At 33.7% G+C, this 18878-nt stretch overlaps 1 protein-coding gene across 1 annotated transcript in view; it reads left to right on the forward strand.

Moving 5' to 3' along the window:
- The window catches only part of inaE (inactivation no afterpotential E), a 145147-nt gene that overhangs the window by 78679 nt on the left and 47590 nt on the right, over window positions 1-18878 (forward strand). The window contains exons 3-4 of the mRNA XM_074173398.1: window positions 16877-17088; window positions 18291-18392. Of these exons, the coding sequence (XP_074029499.1) occupies window positions 16877-17088; window positions 18291-18392 (314 nt within the window). The remainder of the gene's footprint in view (window positions 1-16876; window positions 17089-18290; window positions 18393-18878) is intronic.

Raw genomic sequence — 18878 nt, forward strand, 5'->3', positions numbered from 1 at the left:
ATTTTGTCGATGCACGATAGATGTAGGGCCGTAATAAACCAGCGTGGAGGCCATACTTTGTACTGATTCCAATTTTTTTTGTATTATGATTTTTTTCGGGGTGCCAAAGAAGAGCCATATTTTTTTTAGTTTTGCTTATATGCGCACTCAGTATTTTTGACCATTTAATGAATTTTGTTGTAAGTTACATTCGTTTAATAATCACCCGTCATCTTTTTTTTCCTAAAGCGATCTAAAAAAAATTATTGCCATTTTTAAAAATATCCCTAGACTTTTCCGATGTGTGTGTATATATATATATATATATATATATATATATATATATATATATATATATATATATATATATATATATAGGAAGAAAAGTTAATGCAGTCAAGCTGCTGGAAAATAATTCCATGACAATAAAAAAATGAATAGATAATTACTCTTCGATCATTCCCATATTGATTTCAATTTAAGAGCCACCGGTAGACAGCTATTTCAGCCTATTGGGCATCGTCAGTACCGAGCTGGCGGTCCTCGATTGAAGGACAAAATGAGAAAAAACCAAGAAAGTACTTGATGAAAATAGCTGCGTAAACGCAAGCGAAACACAAGTGGGACCACTTATTGGTGTGACACCCAAGTCAACTGCACCAATGTCGAATTTCAACACTCAAATCGCGATCAGTTCCTGAAATGAACATGACGGCGATAACCGTCACCGTAACACGAAGTTTCCAGTTTATTTTCCATTTTTCGTTCATTTTCTTTTTTTTTTCATTTTTTTTACTCTGTTGTCATTTTCAATTAGTATATTGATTTCTATTCGTTACAGGTTGTATTGCTTGATATAATTGACATTTGAGCTATTCATTCTAATTTTATTTGTTCTTCAACAGTATCACAGTAAAATCGTATCAGGTAGTGGAAGTTCGAATTGATGAAATTCTCAATTCCATCATTTGAATAACATAGTAGGATTTCATTGTCAAAATATATCGTTCCTTGACATGAGGCCGGAGAGCTGGCACCTGAGTTACCCGACCTACTTGACGCGGCTAGATGCAATAACGTATGTTGTGTATTCCTTTCGATTTCAATCACAGTGCTGCTATTCAGAATGTTCCCATTAGAATTAAACATGCCTCATTATTCCAATTAGTTCCGATTTAGATATTCAGATATTTGAATATCATATATAAATTATTTGTAGTGAAGTTGGAAGGAGTGTTGTCTTATTTTCGTTAGGTTGTTTGAATCGTTTGAATGCGTTTTTCATTTCGTTCCCTTGTATCTCTTCAATATATTGATGAGTTTTATTTGATTTTCAAATTTATTTGAGTTGTCTTAGTAGAGTTAGAGTCTAGTCACTGTAATAATAGTGGACTTAGGAGTATTATATGATTCTAAGGTATTATTTAACTCGCATATTAACTATATTGCAAAAAAAGCTAACAAAGCTCGTGGATTTCTGATCAGGACTTGTCACGACTTCCGTAATACTAACTCTGTTCGTACACTTTACATGGCTTATGTAAATAGCCAGCTCAGTTCTGCTTCAGTTATTTGGAACCCCCTGTAGATTTCGTATATATTGGAAGACTTGAATCTGTACAGAGCAAATTCGTCACCTACATCAATATAAAATTCTTCAATAATCTCAATAATCCATTACAAACCAAAATACAACTCAATCTGACATCTTTGGCGGATGGACGCCAAATAGCTGATATTAGGTTCCTATATAAAATAATAAATAATTATTTACACATTAGTTCTATATTGAACCAACTTTTGATAAATATACCTCTGTATAATACCAGAGGATTATATTTATTCCAAACAAATCAAAGTAAAACTAATTACTATTTGAATTCTCCCCTAAATAGGTGTTGTATCCCATATAAAATAATAGATAATTATTTGCACAGTAGTTCTATATTGAACCAACTTTTGATAAATATATCCCTGTATAATACCAGAGGATTATATTCATTCCAAACAAATCAAAGTTAAACTAACTATTATTTGAATTATCCCCTAAATAGGTGTTGTATGCCATATGAAATAATAAATAATTATTTGCACAGTAGTTCTATATTGAACCAACTTTTGATAAATATACCTCTGTATAATACCAGAGAATTATATTCATTCCAAATAAATCAAAGTGAAACTAATTACTATTTGAATTCTCCCCTAAATAGGTGTTTTATCCCATATAAAATAATAAATAATTATTTGCACAGTAGTTCTATATTGAACTATCTTTTGATAAATATACCTTTGTATAATACCAGAGGATTAAATTTATTCCAAACAAATCAAAGTAAAACTAATTACTATTTGAATTCTCCCCTAAATAGGTATTGTCAATCCTACAACTCTATATCCAAATCAATAGAAATTGACATCTTCTCTAATTCCTTCGCAACCTTCACCACGTCTCCCAAATGTTCATACAATTACCGTTTTCATATCTAACTATTGTAATTTGCACTGCACTGCACTTTTCATAACACGATATTATAAAATAAATAAAATAAATAAAACTAAACGTATGAATTTATGTTTTGGTGGCCAGGCCCCCAATTTATTCATCATTTTATCGGTTCGTATCGAAACATTTCGGGACCTTAACCGGTGGAAAAACGAATGATCAAATAAAAAATGCACTTAAAGAAACCTCCTCAAATATTAGCATATTATTAAGAAACACCCTCTACACTCCAATAGAAAATTCTATTACACCGTCGTTTTTTATGGCAGTTTTCCACCCCTCTAGCATCTTCCCATAAATAACCTTGAAAATCGCTGGCGGTGTAAACTTTCCGCGAAATCGTTGTCTGGCTCGCTAACGTGTGACTCATGCACCTCTGTGCAACCGCCGGCATTTGCTCCCCTTCCGAAGAAGAGCCTCTAACACTTATTTATGGCTTCGAGAGCTTTGAGCCATGATGAACGCGCCATTTGAATTATTAAACGCTGTTACGGACACAGCTTTAGTGCCGGTGATCGAGGAACAAGGAAATTTTATCGCCGCTTAGAGGACTTGATGAGAAATAGACTCTGCAGGGGCTGAGTTGGTTCTACATTTTCGAAAATCGAGTTAATGCACGCACTGGCGGAAATAGCTTCACTGCTAACTCTCCGCTTATTAATTTGTGCATAGCTCTCATCTGTTAGATATTTTTTGAAGGAGAAAACACAAACAGTACAGGAAAATCCTTAAAGCTCTCTCAGAGCGGTGTCTGTGCGAAAATAGCGATTCACATTGGATTTGAATCGCTGGAGATTAAATTAATTGAAAAAAACATTCTCAGGAAGTGTATTCCACATAAAATCAGTTCGTTTTATGAAAGAGTTCTTAAACAGTGAAGTTCGAGGTATACTGAGTTGAACCTCAAAACGATGAGCATTCACAGTTCGTCGCGTATTTCTGATATTTATTTATTTATTGAGAAAATACATCCAACAGGTCATGAGACCGAATAACAGGAGTACATAATACAAAATGAAAAGCTTATATTAGTCCTGAAAAAGAAGAATTAAACATAAAACGTAATCTATATTGTCATAAATTGGTTTGCTCATTTATCTTTACATATAAAAACAGTATCCTTTTTTACTTCAACACCGGAATTTTGTAAAATTCTGAATACAGATGATAAACGCTCTAAATGCTTTTGGTCATTTTTGCCAGTGATTAAAATTTGTTCCATTATATTTTGGAAAATAGCAGGAGCACATGTAATTCCATATGGTAAGCGAGTATAAGAAAATAAACCTTTATGGGTTGTAATAGTAACTAACTTTTGTGATTCAGGTGTTAAAACAATCTGTTGATACGCTTCTGATAAGTCAATTTTCGAAAATGTTTGTCCACCCTGTATTTGGCTGAAAATATATTCAATTCTAGGTAGAGGAAAATGTTGATTTTCTAGTTGTGGATTAAGGGTGACTTTAAAATCGCCTCATAGTCTAATGCCTCCATTTGGCTTTAATATTGGAACAACAGGTGTTGCCCATTCCGAAAACTCCACCGGAATCAAAACTCCATTTTGTACCAACCTATTTAATTCCGCTTCAATTTTTGGTTTAATTGCGAAAGGGACCGGTCTAGCCTTAAAAAATTTTGGACTAGCGGTCGGTTTCAATTTTAAAGATACTTTAAATTTATTGAAAGTTCCCAAATTGTTATCAAAATTTTCTTTATAGGAGTTTAGCAAAAAACTTATTTTGTCAGAAAAACTTTCTTGAACTGAAACTACCTGTTCGTTTAAATTAATTTTACATATTCCTATACTGAACATTTTCATTACGTTCCTGCCGAGCAACGGGGGTCCCCCATTTCGAATAACGTACAGTTTAATATGAAATTTACTATTTTCAAAGAGTACGTTCAACTTCAAAAACCCCAACGGTTTGAAACTTAAGCCAATATAATCCCTCAGTGTTAAATCATTGTCATGAAGAATTTTATTCGTAAAATGTTTTTTTAACAATTTTTCCGAGATAGATGAATGAGCAAAACCTGAATCTATTTCAAAATTAATGGGAATATCTTCCACCAATAATTTTACGAAAGCAGGCTTGACATTTCCCAGAGTATCATTATGATCAAATTCGAAATTTAAAAAGTCATCATTATCCTCAGTATTTTTATAAACTGAATACTCTTGTTTTTCCGTAAACAAAACATAGAGTCATTTTTGAGTTCATCAGAAATACAATCATCTACTAAAAAATTATGCTCAAATCGTCGACACTGTGGTGCCAAATGACCTTTTATCCCACATCTGTGACATATGCAATCTTTGTATGAACACACTTTAGCAGAGTGATTTAACCTGCCACAAACTGTGCACTTACTTGTTTTCGTTTTGTGGCTTACCCCCTGTCGATTGTTTCTGTACTCCCTGGATGGGCCTGCGGACGCTCCGCCAATGGAATTCTTCTTGAGATTGTAATGTAACTGTTGTTAACGACGCATCTTCTTCAAATAATCTTTCCATAATTTTTTCGTTGTTGATGCCAACCACAAACACGTCACGCATAACTACTTTCAATTCGGAACCAAAACCACAAGTTGAAGCCAAGTTTTTTACTCTAGCTTCCCATTCGGAAACACTTTCGTTCAAATTCCGCTGCGCTGAATAAAATTTTAGACGTTCTGCAAAATAGGACTTGACCGTGGAAAAATGATTTTTGAGCAATTTAAGTAGCTCACTATGACTTTTTTTTCCGGCAATTCAGGAACACACAAATTTCTCAATAAAATGTAACACGATTCTGATAAAGTATTGAGAAGAATAGCTTTTTTACGTCCTTCATCGTCTACTGCATTTGCTATGAAAAACTGTGCCAACCTTTCACTGAACACTGAGAAATCCGATGATTTTGGATCGAAGGTGTTTAATATTCCCAGCAATCCAGAACTGGATGCCATTTTATTGGAAATACAGTCACTTATTTTGATAATTTGATCGAAAAATAAATATTTGAACCACACGGCTCGTAGGTTTTGAAGAAATATCCTCGTCGCCACTTGTTTTATCCTGAAAGTTTTCAGGATCAGACCAAGGTGTGGAAATTATAACACCGCTACGTTATTTAAACTGTTTAATGTCGCACTCCAATTGTCAACTGCCAATGTGTCCTGCTTATCGCAGGTCGACCGAAAAGGTACAAAAAAGGATACTGTTTTAATATGTGAAGATAAATGAGCAAACCAATATATGACATATATTAGCATTACATACCATGTAACATATGAGTTAAATAACTGAGATAAGGGTACAAAGCACAGTGAAAGTCCTGTTGTGAGTTAGGTACGTCGATGTAAAAAGTTATATGTGACCTGGAAGTCATACGAGGAACGTTAAAATTCAATGATGAGAGTAAAGTAGAAGAGTCGATTTGATTACGTATGATTTTGTATATAAAAATCAAGTCGTTAATTTGGCGGCGTTTTTTAAGCGATGTATAGTTGAACTCTTCTAAGAGTAAATCATAGCTATACTCTCTTATGGGGTAAGAACCATGCTTTTTTGAGTAAAGACATTTCAGAAACTTTTTTTGTACAGCTTCAATACAATATATATATATTTTCTCTGACAAGGATTCCATATGGAGCTACAATATTCCAGTTTGCTTCTGACCAATGAATAATATATAGAGCTAATTGACTTTAATGAAGAAAATTATTTGCTATTACGTATAACAAATCCTAGCATTTTCATTGCACGGGATGTTATTTCTTCGATATGTGACGAGAACGTTAGTTTTTCATCAAAGATAATACCCAGATCTCTCGATTCGGTAATTCTTGCCAATGTTATATAATCCAATTTGTATTTATATATGTGTACTGAGGATTTCCATGCAAAAGTCATAATTTTACATTTGCCTAAGTTTAATGATAATTAATTTTTCTGACACCAATCATGTAACTCAGTAATTTCGTTTTGTAATGATATACAATCAGAGTAGTCTTCAATCTCCCTGAAAATCTTCATATCATCAGAGTTGATATTATCAGAAATGTCATTAACAAACAGAAGAAATAATAGTAGACCCAAGTTTGAACCTTGAGGAACCCCGGAAGTTACATTAACTGTAAACGATTTAATTCCTTCGTATTCCACAAATAATTTTCTATCACTAAGATATGATTTCAGCAGATATTGAAGGCTCCTCGAAATGCCAAAGCTTGATAATTTCATGAGCAACTGATGATGTGAAACCCAATCAAATACTTTACTGAAGTCCGTACACACCACGTCAACTTGTTTACGTTGGTCCAGTATGCCCGTTCTTGGTGGAATCAAATGTCACTTGAACACTTCCCGTGGAAGTATCTACAGAAGAGAGACAAATTTTCAACCTTCCTTCGAAGTTCGAGGTCGCAAGTAATGTTCGCGTCTCCAATCAGACAAATGGCTCTTTTCTGGATGAATCCAGCAACTTCAGGGTATGTTTGGGGGCAGAGCTCCATACATGGGAACAATACTCCGAAGAAGGTCTGATCTGAGCTTTATAAAGCATCGAAAGTTGCTGAGGTTTGTACAGTTTTCTGATTCGGAACAGTGTTCCAAGCTTTTGAGAAGCAGCCTCTGCAATTCCAGTGACATGATTGTACCAAGACATATTGGTAATATGCTATTTCAACCCCCAAGAAACTCTCTCTGACCTGTCATTAAGATATGCAACCTCCTGCTGCCGGTGAAGATGTGCCTGCGTAGCCGATGTCCTGGAATCCAAATGGAATGACGAGACAAATGAATACCTCAACATCCTTGCTGAAAATGGTTACTTCTCATATATCAATAAGCCGACCAGGGTTATGTCTAATACACAAAGCATAATAGATCATATTTTGGTTCGTAAAAATACTGCTAACCATAACATACTATTGAGCCCGTCACTATTTCAAAATCGATATCGCCGACCACTACCCAGTATACTTGGAAATATCAGAAACAATGAAGTCACCTTCTGAAAATGAAAATGAATCAAACACATTTGCAAAAACATCAATTTTAATAAATTACACAAATCATTAAAAGGGGAAAAATGGGAAGAAGTGATGAAGATTAATGAAATACAGGTTTGTTACGACAAATTTATTGAAAAACTTGAATTTCATTCGAGAACAGCATCATATTCGTATAATACTCAATGAAGAAAATTAAACCATGGATCACTATTGACCTGATTATCGCAATTCGGCAAAGGGATTACCTGAAAAAGAAATTATTAGTTAAATATACCCCAGAAAGGGAAAATGAATATAAATCATACAGAAATCGATTAAATTATATTATAAAGCTGACAAAAAATCAATATTATAAAAACAGATTTTAAGTACAATAAATGGAAATTGTAAAAAAACGTGGGAACTTGTAAATTAAATAACTGGAAAAAACTCTTTAATTAATACAAAAGTCGGTAATATAACGTTCAAAAGTCAAAACGGAAAACCAATCTCTGATAAAAAAGATAATCCTAATAATTTTAACAATATTTCACTAATATTGGAACTGAAATGGCAAAAAACATTAAAAAAACTGAAAAATTACCTGATAATTTCATCAAAAACACCATGCAACAAGAATCTATGTTTCTGAAACCAGTAACACAAAATGAGCTGACTGAAATTATATTCAAGCTAAAAACCAACTGCTCATCGTGTCCTGGTGGCATTACCTCGAAACTCATAAAGAATATTCATTTATTCGTTATATATCCATTAACTCACATGATGAATTCGATCTATAAAAATGGTAAACTACCACATCAATTTAAAGAATCAATCGTTACCCCCATATATAAAACAGGTAAGCGTGATGACATTGGAAACTATATACCAATATCGGTTATCAATAATTTTGCTAAAATATTTGAACATTCCTTAAAAAGTCAACTTGTAAATTACCTCAATGCAAAAAAAAATACTAACAGACAGACAGTTTGGTTTCATTAGCAACTCCAATACCGAAAAAGCAGTACTAGATTTTGTACAAAAAATAATTGGAGCATTGGATGGTTCAGAAAAATGTTTAGCTATATTTCTGGACCTAGCTAAGGCATTTGATACCGTTGATCACGACATGCTATTGAAAAAATTAAATGAGTATGGTATACGTGGACCAACATACAATATTTTGGAAGACCTATCTATCACAGAGGACACAAAAGGTCAAAGTTGATAATAGCCTGAGTGAAGCAATAAAAGTTAAAACAGGAGTACTACAGGGAACAGTTTTAGGTCCCATACTATTTCTTGTTTACATTAATAGTATCTGTTCCATCAACAATTTTGGGGGTCATCTCATATCATATGCGGACGATACAGCACTCATATTCACAGGTAGTAATTGGAAGGAGGCATTTGAAAAATCAGAAAAGGGACTGAAAGATATCCAGATACGGCTTAATCACAACCTTCTGAGTCTGAATGTGGGAAAAACTAAATTTATTACATTCACCCTATTACAGAACGATCAACCTGGAAATTGTACTAATATAACGAATTGCAATTGTGCTATTATAGAAAGAACGAAAATGATTAAGTATCTGGGAGTTATAAACTATGTTGTAAAACGGCTCAGACTTTTAACAAAAAAATTCTATGAATTGAGAAATATTCTGGAATACAAAAATTTGATCACCATATACCAGAAACGCAGGTACTGAAAACAAGAGAACTCTATATATACCAATGTTCAACTTGGGTGTACACAAACAAACTTACACTTCAATCAACAAACGAAGAAAAACAAACAAGATTCCTTATTAGCTCTTCCATAAACATACCAACATTTAATAAAAGTCACACACAGAGATGTATTTTCTATCACGGTCCAAAATTATTCAATCTTCTGCCAGTTAACATAAGAAACAATTCCAACCTCAATACATTCAAAAAATCAATCAAAATTTCCATTATGTTCTATACCGAACTACTCGATTTATTCGGCTAAACATAAACGATGTTCAGCAAGCTCTTCATCATTCCCAATGTTCATCAATTCTGTAAATCAATCAATCGAAATGTGTGTATATAGATATAGATATAAGACAGTTAATGGCATTTAATTGAATACCCTGAGTGGAAGATGGAAAGCGCAATACAAGTACTTTAGTTACTTAGGTGCATCCATCCTCACACTGAGAGTAATAAAACTGTATATACCTATAAACTGTAAAAACTGTAAAAATTATGACCTATAAATAAATCTTGAAATTTGAGGATATTGTGGTTTACGACTTTCTCCATGATTTTTGATATCACTAATAGCAAAGCGATACCCAAGATAATGACACTTCAGGCGGAGTTATTAGTTCTTTGATACCAGTAGATCTGTGTTGGAATTGGGTTTGCATGTAAAAGTCTAGAACTTTCTCGAAATGACATCATACTTTAACATTTTTTTGTTATTGTTAACGTTCCTTGTATTTATAGCACTCAGAAAACGATAAAGACCACATCTTTCGAAATGGATATAGATTATTTGTCTCTCAGCCTCATTCTCTGGCTGAATTGTAGATACTGGAAACCTTTCATATAATCCATTTCATCTTGAAAGAAAGGTTTCATATGGAGGTTTCATATGGAAACCTTTAATTTTTGGCATCCCACATAAATATATCTATACTAATATTATGAATGTGAAAATTTGTGAGGATGGATAAATGTATGTATGTATGTATGTTTGTGACTCTTTCACGCCTAAACGACTGAACGGATTCAAATGAAACTTTACGTAAATACAGATTATACATTATGTTAGTTTTGCTAATTTCTTCACAGGTAACATTTATTACTCAGAGCAGTTGGCATATTTTTTCATGTACTGTATTTCTAAGGTAACAATATAAATTACTAGCTGTTGTACGCTCTTATATTAACAGCTGAAGCTACTGAACCTAGAATCTTGAAATATGCAGGTAGGTTTTTTGTATAGCGTAAATAAGCATAAAAAAAGAGAATCAGGAACTTTCACGCTCAAGGGGAAAATAGAAGTTCAAAGATTGTATTGAATTTTGTCGTACACAAAGCTCTCTCATTATAGATGATAATGAGTACCTAATACATTTCAAACTCACATGAGAAACGTTTGTTTGAAGGTGATTGACAATATTTCATGATGAATTTCATTAGTTCGGACTTCCATTGTCTGATATTATATAAAATGATTTGAAATCCCTGAAAAAACTAAAAAAGAAAAAATTAAAAATTAAAGAAGAATAAAAATGAATAGCTGAGAAAATATCAAGCGAAAAACCTGAAATGATATTGAATTGAAATCCAATCAAAAATAGAACAAATTGAACAAAAAATAAATAAAATTAAATTAAAAATTCAAGAGATTCCAAGCCGATTTAATTCACGACGTTTCGATTGTTAGTATCCACAATCATTTTCGGGTGATAAATGGACCGATTCTTCCGTGAGCTGACTATTTCTTGGTCATTTGTGTACTTTCACATATCCCTGCTTTCCTTTTCCGCTTCACTGGTTTAGTGGGAGATGACCGTTTGGCGGGAGTTGGCCATTCTTCGCTTGATTATGGGTTTCCATATGTTGCGTATTTCTACGCTGGCTTGGCTGAATACGTTGTTGGACAACATGTATGCGGCTTCCTTGAATTTCCTCCTAAACCAATGTTCCTCTTTGTGTATGATCTCAGCTTAGGACCATTCGATATTATGTTGATGGGTTCAAACATGCTCTGCTATTCCTGATTTGCTGATTCCCCCTCGCTGTGTGTGTTTCTTGTGCTCAGCAATGCGAACCTTCAATGGCCTCTTAGTTTCACCGATATAGGATTTTCCGTACTCACAGGGTATCCGGTAAATGCAATTCTTGGAGTCGCAGTTCTCGATTGGTAGCCTGGTTTTCGTGAGGCTGCTACGGATAGTGTTTCCGGATCTGAAGCAGGTTGTGATGTTGTACTTGGATCCAATTCTTCGTATCTTTCCCGATAATCCTCTGATGTAGGGAAGTGCAAGCACTGGTTGTGACGGCTTCTCTTCTTTTCGGGGCTCCTGCTGTCTTTCAGCCAAAGTATGTTCCAACATTGCTTTGGAGTAGCCATTTCGTTGAAGATGATGTCTAGTTTCTTCTCGAGACCTTCCTTCGTATTACAAAGTCTGAAAGCACGGTCTAATAGAGTTTTGATGAGAAACTTGATAAGTGGATCTTGAAATGTTTTCCGTGGATTGAATCTATTTAAAATACAGTTTGTTCAGCAGAACAAAAATGCTGTCTCTCGACACGCGTTTGGCTAAACAAATTAGCTTCATCAGGAGATGGCTAGAACAGTCAGTCTGTGACATTCCAATATAACATATTTAATTCGTCAACCACTAAATGATTAACAATATGAATAAACGACCGTAGCTGAATTTTTTGGCCAAGCCTGTTCTGTTCGAAGTCTCGCTTCAATTCCAATTCCTCTCCAAACTTGATTTGTGCTTTCCCTGATGGGCTTTCGCTCTTAAACACTCGAATATTGCTTGAGAATTCAAGGAGGGTGCGAGAATCCCTCCGATACAGAAGAGGATTTCGGTTATTGAGAAAATGTTACTCGTGTTGTTACATAACATAATGCAATCTGGGGTGGATTACTCAAAAGGATGTAGAAATTTGATTCACCCGTTTGATTTCGACATGGAATGATCAGAAACGTGTAGAGTGAGATTGAAAATATTGATTGCACGGGTGATTAATTTGCTTAATTTACATTACTGGGATTAGTCAAATTGTTGAATTGTGGGAAATAAACCCTTGGTAATTTCATGACATACAGAGTTTCTAGGTAAGGAAACAGATTGATACTGAAGAGCCCTAAGGCAAGTGTCTTTGGGCGAAACATCGATGTCTACCAGTGAGGATGACAGTGTTCCATGTAAGTGGAATTTTTCATTTAGTATATTGGGTAGAAATCCTGTGAATGATATCTGATTTAATTACATAACGAATGTTTGGTATACAAACTGAGTGAAGGAAAGTTTTTTTTTGTTCATACAAAAGTATTTGTTTCGAATGAATTTTTTTTTCGTGTCTATATGCCAAAAACTTACTTTCCCAGAAATTAGTCACTCCTAAAAATATAACCCTTTTAATTTAAACAAAAATGTGTTTGTTATAGATTGTGTTGTGTTTTGGTTAGTGGCCGTTATCTTCTCTGGTTACAATTTGCAAACGTTTCGACTGCAACTGCGGCAGTCATCTTCAGTGGCGTGTTAGAAGTACCCTTCTTGACGTATCAGTTCATACGTCAACAGGCCTGAGTGTAAATAGGCATGGGAATCCCATCACTGAATTTTAGCATCGTGAAACTGTATGCCATCTGTTAAGCTCTGACTCTTCATCAACATATTTGAATTATTTTTGGAATACAGTTTTCTAGCTTCCACTTCTTCGTTTTAAAAGGTGCTAATTAAGTGGTAAGACAACTGTCTTATTCCGAAACTTCGAAGTACGACATTGAGGATGATAGTGTTTAACGTAATACCATGTTACTATTATCAATAGTTGTATTGTTAGAAATCATCATGGAATAAATTATTTATATTCATAGAAATCGAAGAAATAATTGTATTGTAAAACATAGAAGGATTTGAAGACGGTAGGAAATCTGCACTGACTCTATTTGACTCAACAAAAGCATTTGATTGCGTAAATCATGATTTGCTATTAGAAAAATTAAATCTATACGGTGTAAGAGGTATAGCCCTAGCTCTTTTTGGTTCGTATCTTAAAGATAGAAAACAGTCAGAGTGCTTCAATGGTATCATGTCAGGAATATAGGTAATTAAATATGGGGTACCGCAGGGCTCTGTTCTGGGGTCACTCCATTTTATAATTTATGTAAACAACTCATTTTATCATTTAGTCGATTCAACCTGTATCGTGTTTGCAGATGACACCAGTATCTTTCATCAAAATATAAACTAGAAAATAATAAATGAAGCTACTGAAAAAATGCCGAATGTTGGTTTGCAGCAAAGAGTTTGAAACTAAACGCTAGCAAAACAAATCATATGACATTTTCTTCACAGAGAACAAGTACCAATGAATATACAGAACTTTTAGGAACTTTTCTAGATCCCTCTCTGATTTGGAAGTTTCACATCGAGAGGCTCTGCTCCAAACTTTCATAATGAATATCTACTATGGTTTTTTTTACTCTCATATTTCCTATGGGTAATGCATCATATTTTATGAGGTAATGCATCCGACTCTGTCAAAGTATTTAGGCTTCAAAAAAGAAGCCATCCGAATTATTGCTAATGTTGCCTTCAGAGACCATTGTAAACCTTTATTCCAGAAATCAAAGTCATGACACTACCTGCTCTTTAAATTTTCCACTAAGTACTAGAAATTCACAGTAGAAAAAATAAACAAGTATAAATTCAAACTTTCATGAATATAGCACCCGCGGTGCTGGGCATCTCAGATCACAAAGATTTACATTAAATAAATCTGCTAATAATTCTCTAAATGTTTCTCTCTACAATAAATTATCATCCAGTTGGGAGATTCTAGATATGATTTGCTTAAAAAAAAATATTAAAAAGATTTCTTTCAGAAAATGGGTTCTATTCAATTCGTGAGTATATGGATACACCTGTCAGCGATACGCGTAGTTGAAGTAATACCTGAAATAGTATGAGTACTAGTTATGTGTATATGTATATACAGTGTCACCGATAAAGTCCGCATCAAATGGGAAACTTTTTTATTTATCGTTTTATGTGAAATTTGATTTTGGCAGTAGATTTTGCTTAAGAAATGATGTCAAATGGCGTCTACAAAATAGGTCACGTGATTTCCTTAACCTGTCAAAATTGACATTTAAAAAAAGAAACATCGAAAAATGACATTATTCTTCAAAATATCCAAAAATATCAAAGGAAAAAAACATTTTCTTTTGTAATTTTATACCCACACACCAAGTTTCAAACCCATAATAAGTATTTTATATTTTCACTATTTTTCCGCATTCCTGCTTTTTCTACTCATCAAAATTTAAGCACACCTGTACTAAATCATTTATTTTAACTAAACTCGTCACCGAATTTCTTTTTTTGTAATATAATAATATTTTAAGAGCCTTTTTGATGTTAAAAACAAATTTTGAAAAATAAAAGTTGTCAAACTTGATGCAAAGTTCATCTAGTTTCAACGGGGCTTTCCAAACTATACAGTACTTGAGTTTTTTAATGAGCAAATGGCCTCACAATATGAATTAGAACAAAACGGAACATTAGGAAACAATATCTTAGAGTGTTTATTGTTTTTTTAACAAAAAATACAGTGGAATTTAATCTTAATTAAAAGGAACTGAAAATAAACATGTACCTATACCTAATAGCAAAAAAACACGAAAAAAAGACTCACGACATTAAATACCCTACATTTCTGTATGTCTTCCATCGCGTTCTATGCAGATAATTGTCCTTCTTGATACATCTTTTATTGAGTTGCTGATACTCACAGGGTTTATGTTTGAAATAGAGTTTCTAATAACAGTTCCTAGGTGATTCACGTCACGAAAAGGTCTTTGTTTATAAACGATTTGTTTTAAGTAACCCCACAAGAAAAAATCTAGTGGGGTTAAATCTGGCGACCTAGGCGGCCATATTTGCTCCATATTTCGCCCAATAACTTTGCCCCTAAACATTTCTAATAGTTTCTCTTTGACTTGTCTTGAACTATGAATAGGAGCCCCGTCACATTGATACCACAGACTGTGTCTTATTTCAACCAGCATATTGTCCACTATATCACTGATCTCAGTATTTAGAAATTGAAAATAATCCTGAGAAGTTAAATTGTGTCTAAAAAAGAATGGTCCCATTACCTGATTATTTAAAACACCGCACCACACATTTGTTTTAAATGAATATTGGTCCCGACATTCTATCACAAAATGAGGATTTTCCTGAGCCCACCACCTACAATTCTGGGAACTGACTACGCCGTTCGATGTGAAGGTAGCTTCGTCGGTCTATAGGATTTTGTAAGAAAATTTTCTGTTTAATTCTACTTCTCCTTGGTACCAGAAAGAGAAATCTAGTCGAACATCGAAATCTCTTTCCTTTAAGGTATTTATAAATTTGGGTTTGTAGGGTTTGAATTTATTTTTATGTAAAATTGCTCTTACGCTTTCTCTTTTAACGCCAGTTCTATCTACAATATTGGTAATACTTGATTTTCCCTGTTCGATAACATCCAGGCAGACAGCCAACTGAACCTCATCATTATTGCGTGATGGATTATGACGTTTTTTAAAAGTATTTTCAACTGAACCAGTCAGTTTAAATTTTTTTAAAATCCTACTTACAGTGGATTGCTGTACATGTCTACCAGGATGTCTTGCTTTAAAAATATCAGCCACTTGTCGATGCAATGTGTTTTCACCACAAATTAGCACAATTTCAATTTTTTCTTGTAAAGATAACATATTATTTTAATTTTCATACATTACATTGAACTAACGGACATTAATTTATTCAGTGACAGTGACGTTTTCTGAAACACATTATGTAGTTTCATATTTTTTCACAGCCTACCCAGTTTTTTTAAATTAGTGTTGTTAGCGGAGTAGGTAAATGTAAATACTATGAGTTTTTTTCTTTTATTGAATGGGCTTCAAGAATCACGAAATGATGTTTCCTAATGTTCCGTTTTGTTCTAATTCATATTGTGAGGCCATTTGCTCATTAAAAAACTCAAGTACTGTATAGTTTTGAAAGCCCCGTTGAAACTAGATGAACTTTGCATCAAGTTTGACAACTTTTATTTTTCAAAATTTGTTTTGAACATCAAAGAGGCTCTTAAAATATTATTATATTACAAAAAAAGAAATTCGGTGACGAGTTTAGTTAAAATAAATGATTTAGTACAGGTGTGCTTGAATTTTGATAAGTAGAAAAAGCAGGAATGCGGAAAAATAGTGAAAATATAAAATACTTATTATGGGTTTGAAACTTGGTGTGTGGGTATAAAATTACAAAAGGAAATGTTTTTTTCCTTTGATATTTTTGGATATTTTGAAGAATAATAACATTTTTCGATGTTTCTTTTTTTAAATGTCAATTTAGACAGGTTAAGGAAATCACGTGACTTATTTTGTAGACGCCATTTGACATCATTTCTTAAGCAAAATCTACTGCCACAATCAAATTTCACATAAATCGATAAATAAAAAAGTTTCCCATTTGATGCGGACTTTATCGGTGACACTGTATATTCTTTTTGGACCTGCTGCAAAATATACATTATATTTATGTAATTAATAAAGTTATACATCTATCTATCTATGAAAAAAACTGTTAACAGTAGAAAAAATCAATGATTATTTTTTTGTTTCAGGACCATAGTCCTGGGGACGATCCTTTTCCTAGTGGAGTACGACCGCAGCGTCCAATGCGTTCTGCTGGTGTGGGTCCTCGTCGTAGGCTACTTGGCTATTTTGATTCTGTCTATGGCCATCGAAATCTGCGTCTGCGCAGTGGCCATGCGTGGAAGCATTCTCGACACAGGAAAAAGGGCTTCGATGCAGTATATCCTCTACCTCAGATTGAGTGAGTAGTACATAGCATATTGTAGAAATGAGAGAAACTATATAGACAGTGCAATTCTTTAATGTCCCCCAATTTAATTTTTCCAAATTTGGGATAATGAAATTAATGCATGAATACTTTAAGTGAAATTGACAAATGAAACTTTCAAGATGGCGACTGGGCGCTATCTGGGAAAAAAATTAAATGGAAAGGGGGTCTTGTGACACATCATTTCGAAGCTCTTGACGAATACTTCACAACCCTAAAAAATAAAGTCAATATCTTCACCTACTACAAAATGGCGGAACATTTGATAATTTCCTGAAGACAAACACAATAATATCGCTATTTCTAAAAATATAACCGATAAGATCTGTTGAGTTATTTTTTGACAGATGAAACTTCTAAGATGGCGACTGGTCGCCATCTGGGAAAAAAATTAAATGGAAAGGGGGCCTTGTGATACATCATTTTGAAGCTCTTAACGAATACTTCACAACCCTAGAATATGAAGTCAATACATTTATAAAGTACAAAATGGCGGAACATTTCATAATTTCCTGAAAACAAACACAATAATATCGCTATTTCTTGAAATATTCTTCTTTATCTGCCATATGGCAATTTCAACAACCAGATAAGGTTTTTTGAGTTATTTTTTGATAGATGAAACTTTCAAGATGGCGACTGGGCCCCATGTGGGAAAAAATTAAATGGAAAGGGGGTCTTGTGACACATCATTTTGAAGCTCCTGACGAATACTTCATAACCCTAGAATATGAAGTCAATATCTTCACCCACTACAAAATGGCGGAACATTAAGTAATTTCCTGAAGACAAACACAATAATATCGCTATTTCTTGGAATATTCTTCTTTATCTGCCATATGGCAATTTTAACAACCAGATAAGGTTTGTTAAGTTATTTTTTGTCTATAAAAAACGACAAAAAATGTCAGTACGACAATGAACATCATTGTTCAATTTGAATAATCTCATTTAGTTTTCGGTTTCACTAGTAGAAAGGTACCACGTCAACAAACTCTAAAATGGTCCATTCCCGTCCATTGGAAGAAAAAATCTAGAAGAAAATGTCCGGTGAACGTGGTGGCCATTCAATAGGACCATTATTTCCTATCCGTCTTCCTGGCATAGTTCAAATTTATTGAAGTCCTGCGTTTTCATTTTCAGCTGATTTCAATTCTTCTTTTCTTGTTTTTCAGCTGTGATGATTGTGGAAGCTGGATGGCTTTCGGCTGGTATAGCGTGGCTAGTGAAATTTTATTTAGACTGCCCTATAGATAAAGCCAAAGAAACTGTTTTAGGTGAGTTGTTCCATAATAATTGTTACAGATCTAGAGAGAATAAAACTTTACATTTGTACTATAATAGTAAATATGGCCAGATGAAAGAAATTCAGTTTTTCGTTGATAAAAATTGATATGTACCAGAATATGTTCAAGATATATTATAAGTATATTTACGTCGGAACCATTTTTTCGTCACCTCCAGAATATTAATTGCGGCATACCTCACAATTGAAATGAAATTTCAACAGCCAAGGCTGTTTTACAACTCAACCTAGGGGATAGCATGTATTATATAGAAATATAAAAATAATTACCGGTATACATAGATAAGTGAGTAGTTCATGAATCTTCGTAACACTAAAAAAAAACAAGGGCTATAAATTTCAAAATGAATATTGAAAATCTATTTAGCTTAAATGAGGTTAAATATATAGCAAAACATACACAAAAGTGAGACAAAGGGAAAACCATAGAAGCAAGGCATAACATGAATATATTATC

Source organism: Leptinotarsa decemlineata, unplaced genomic scaffold (assembly GCF_025532065.1).
Source record: "Leptinotarsa decemlineata unplaced genomic scaffold, Ldec_3_MD MMD2_tig00000251_RagTag_RagTag, whole genome shotgun sequence".
In the NCBI taxonomy this organism is placed as follows: Eukaryota; Metazoa; Arthropoda; class Insecta; order Coleoptera; family Chrysomelidae; genus Leptinotarsa; species Leptinotarsa decemlineata.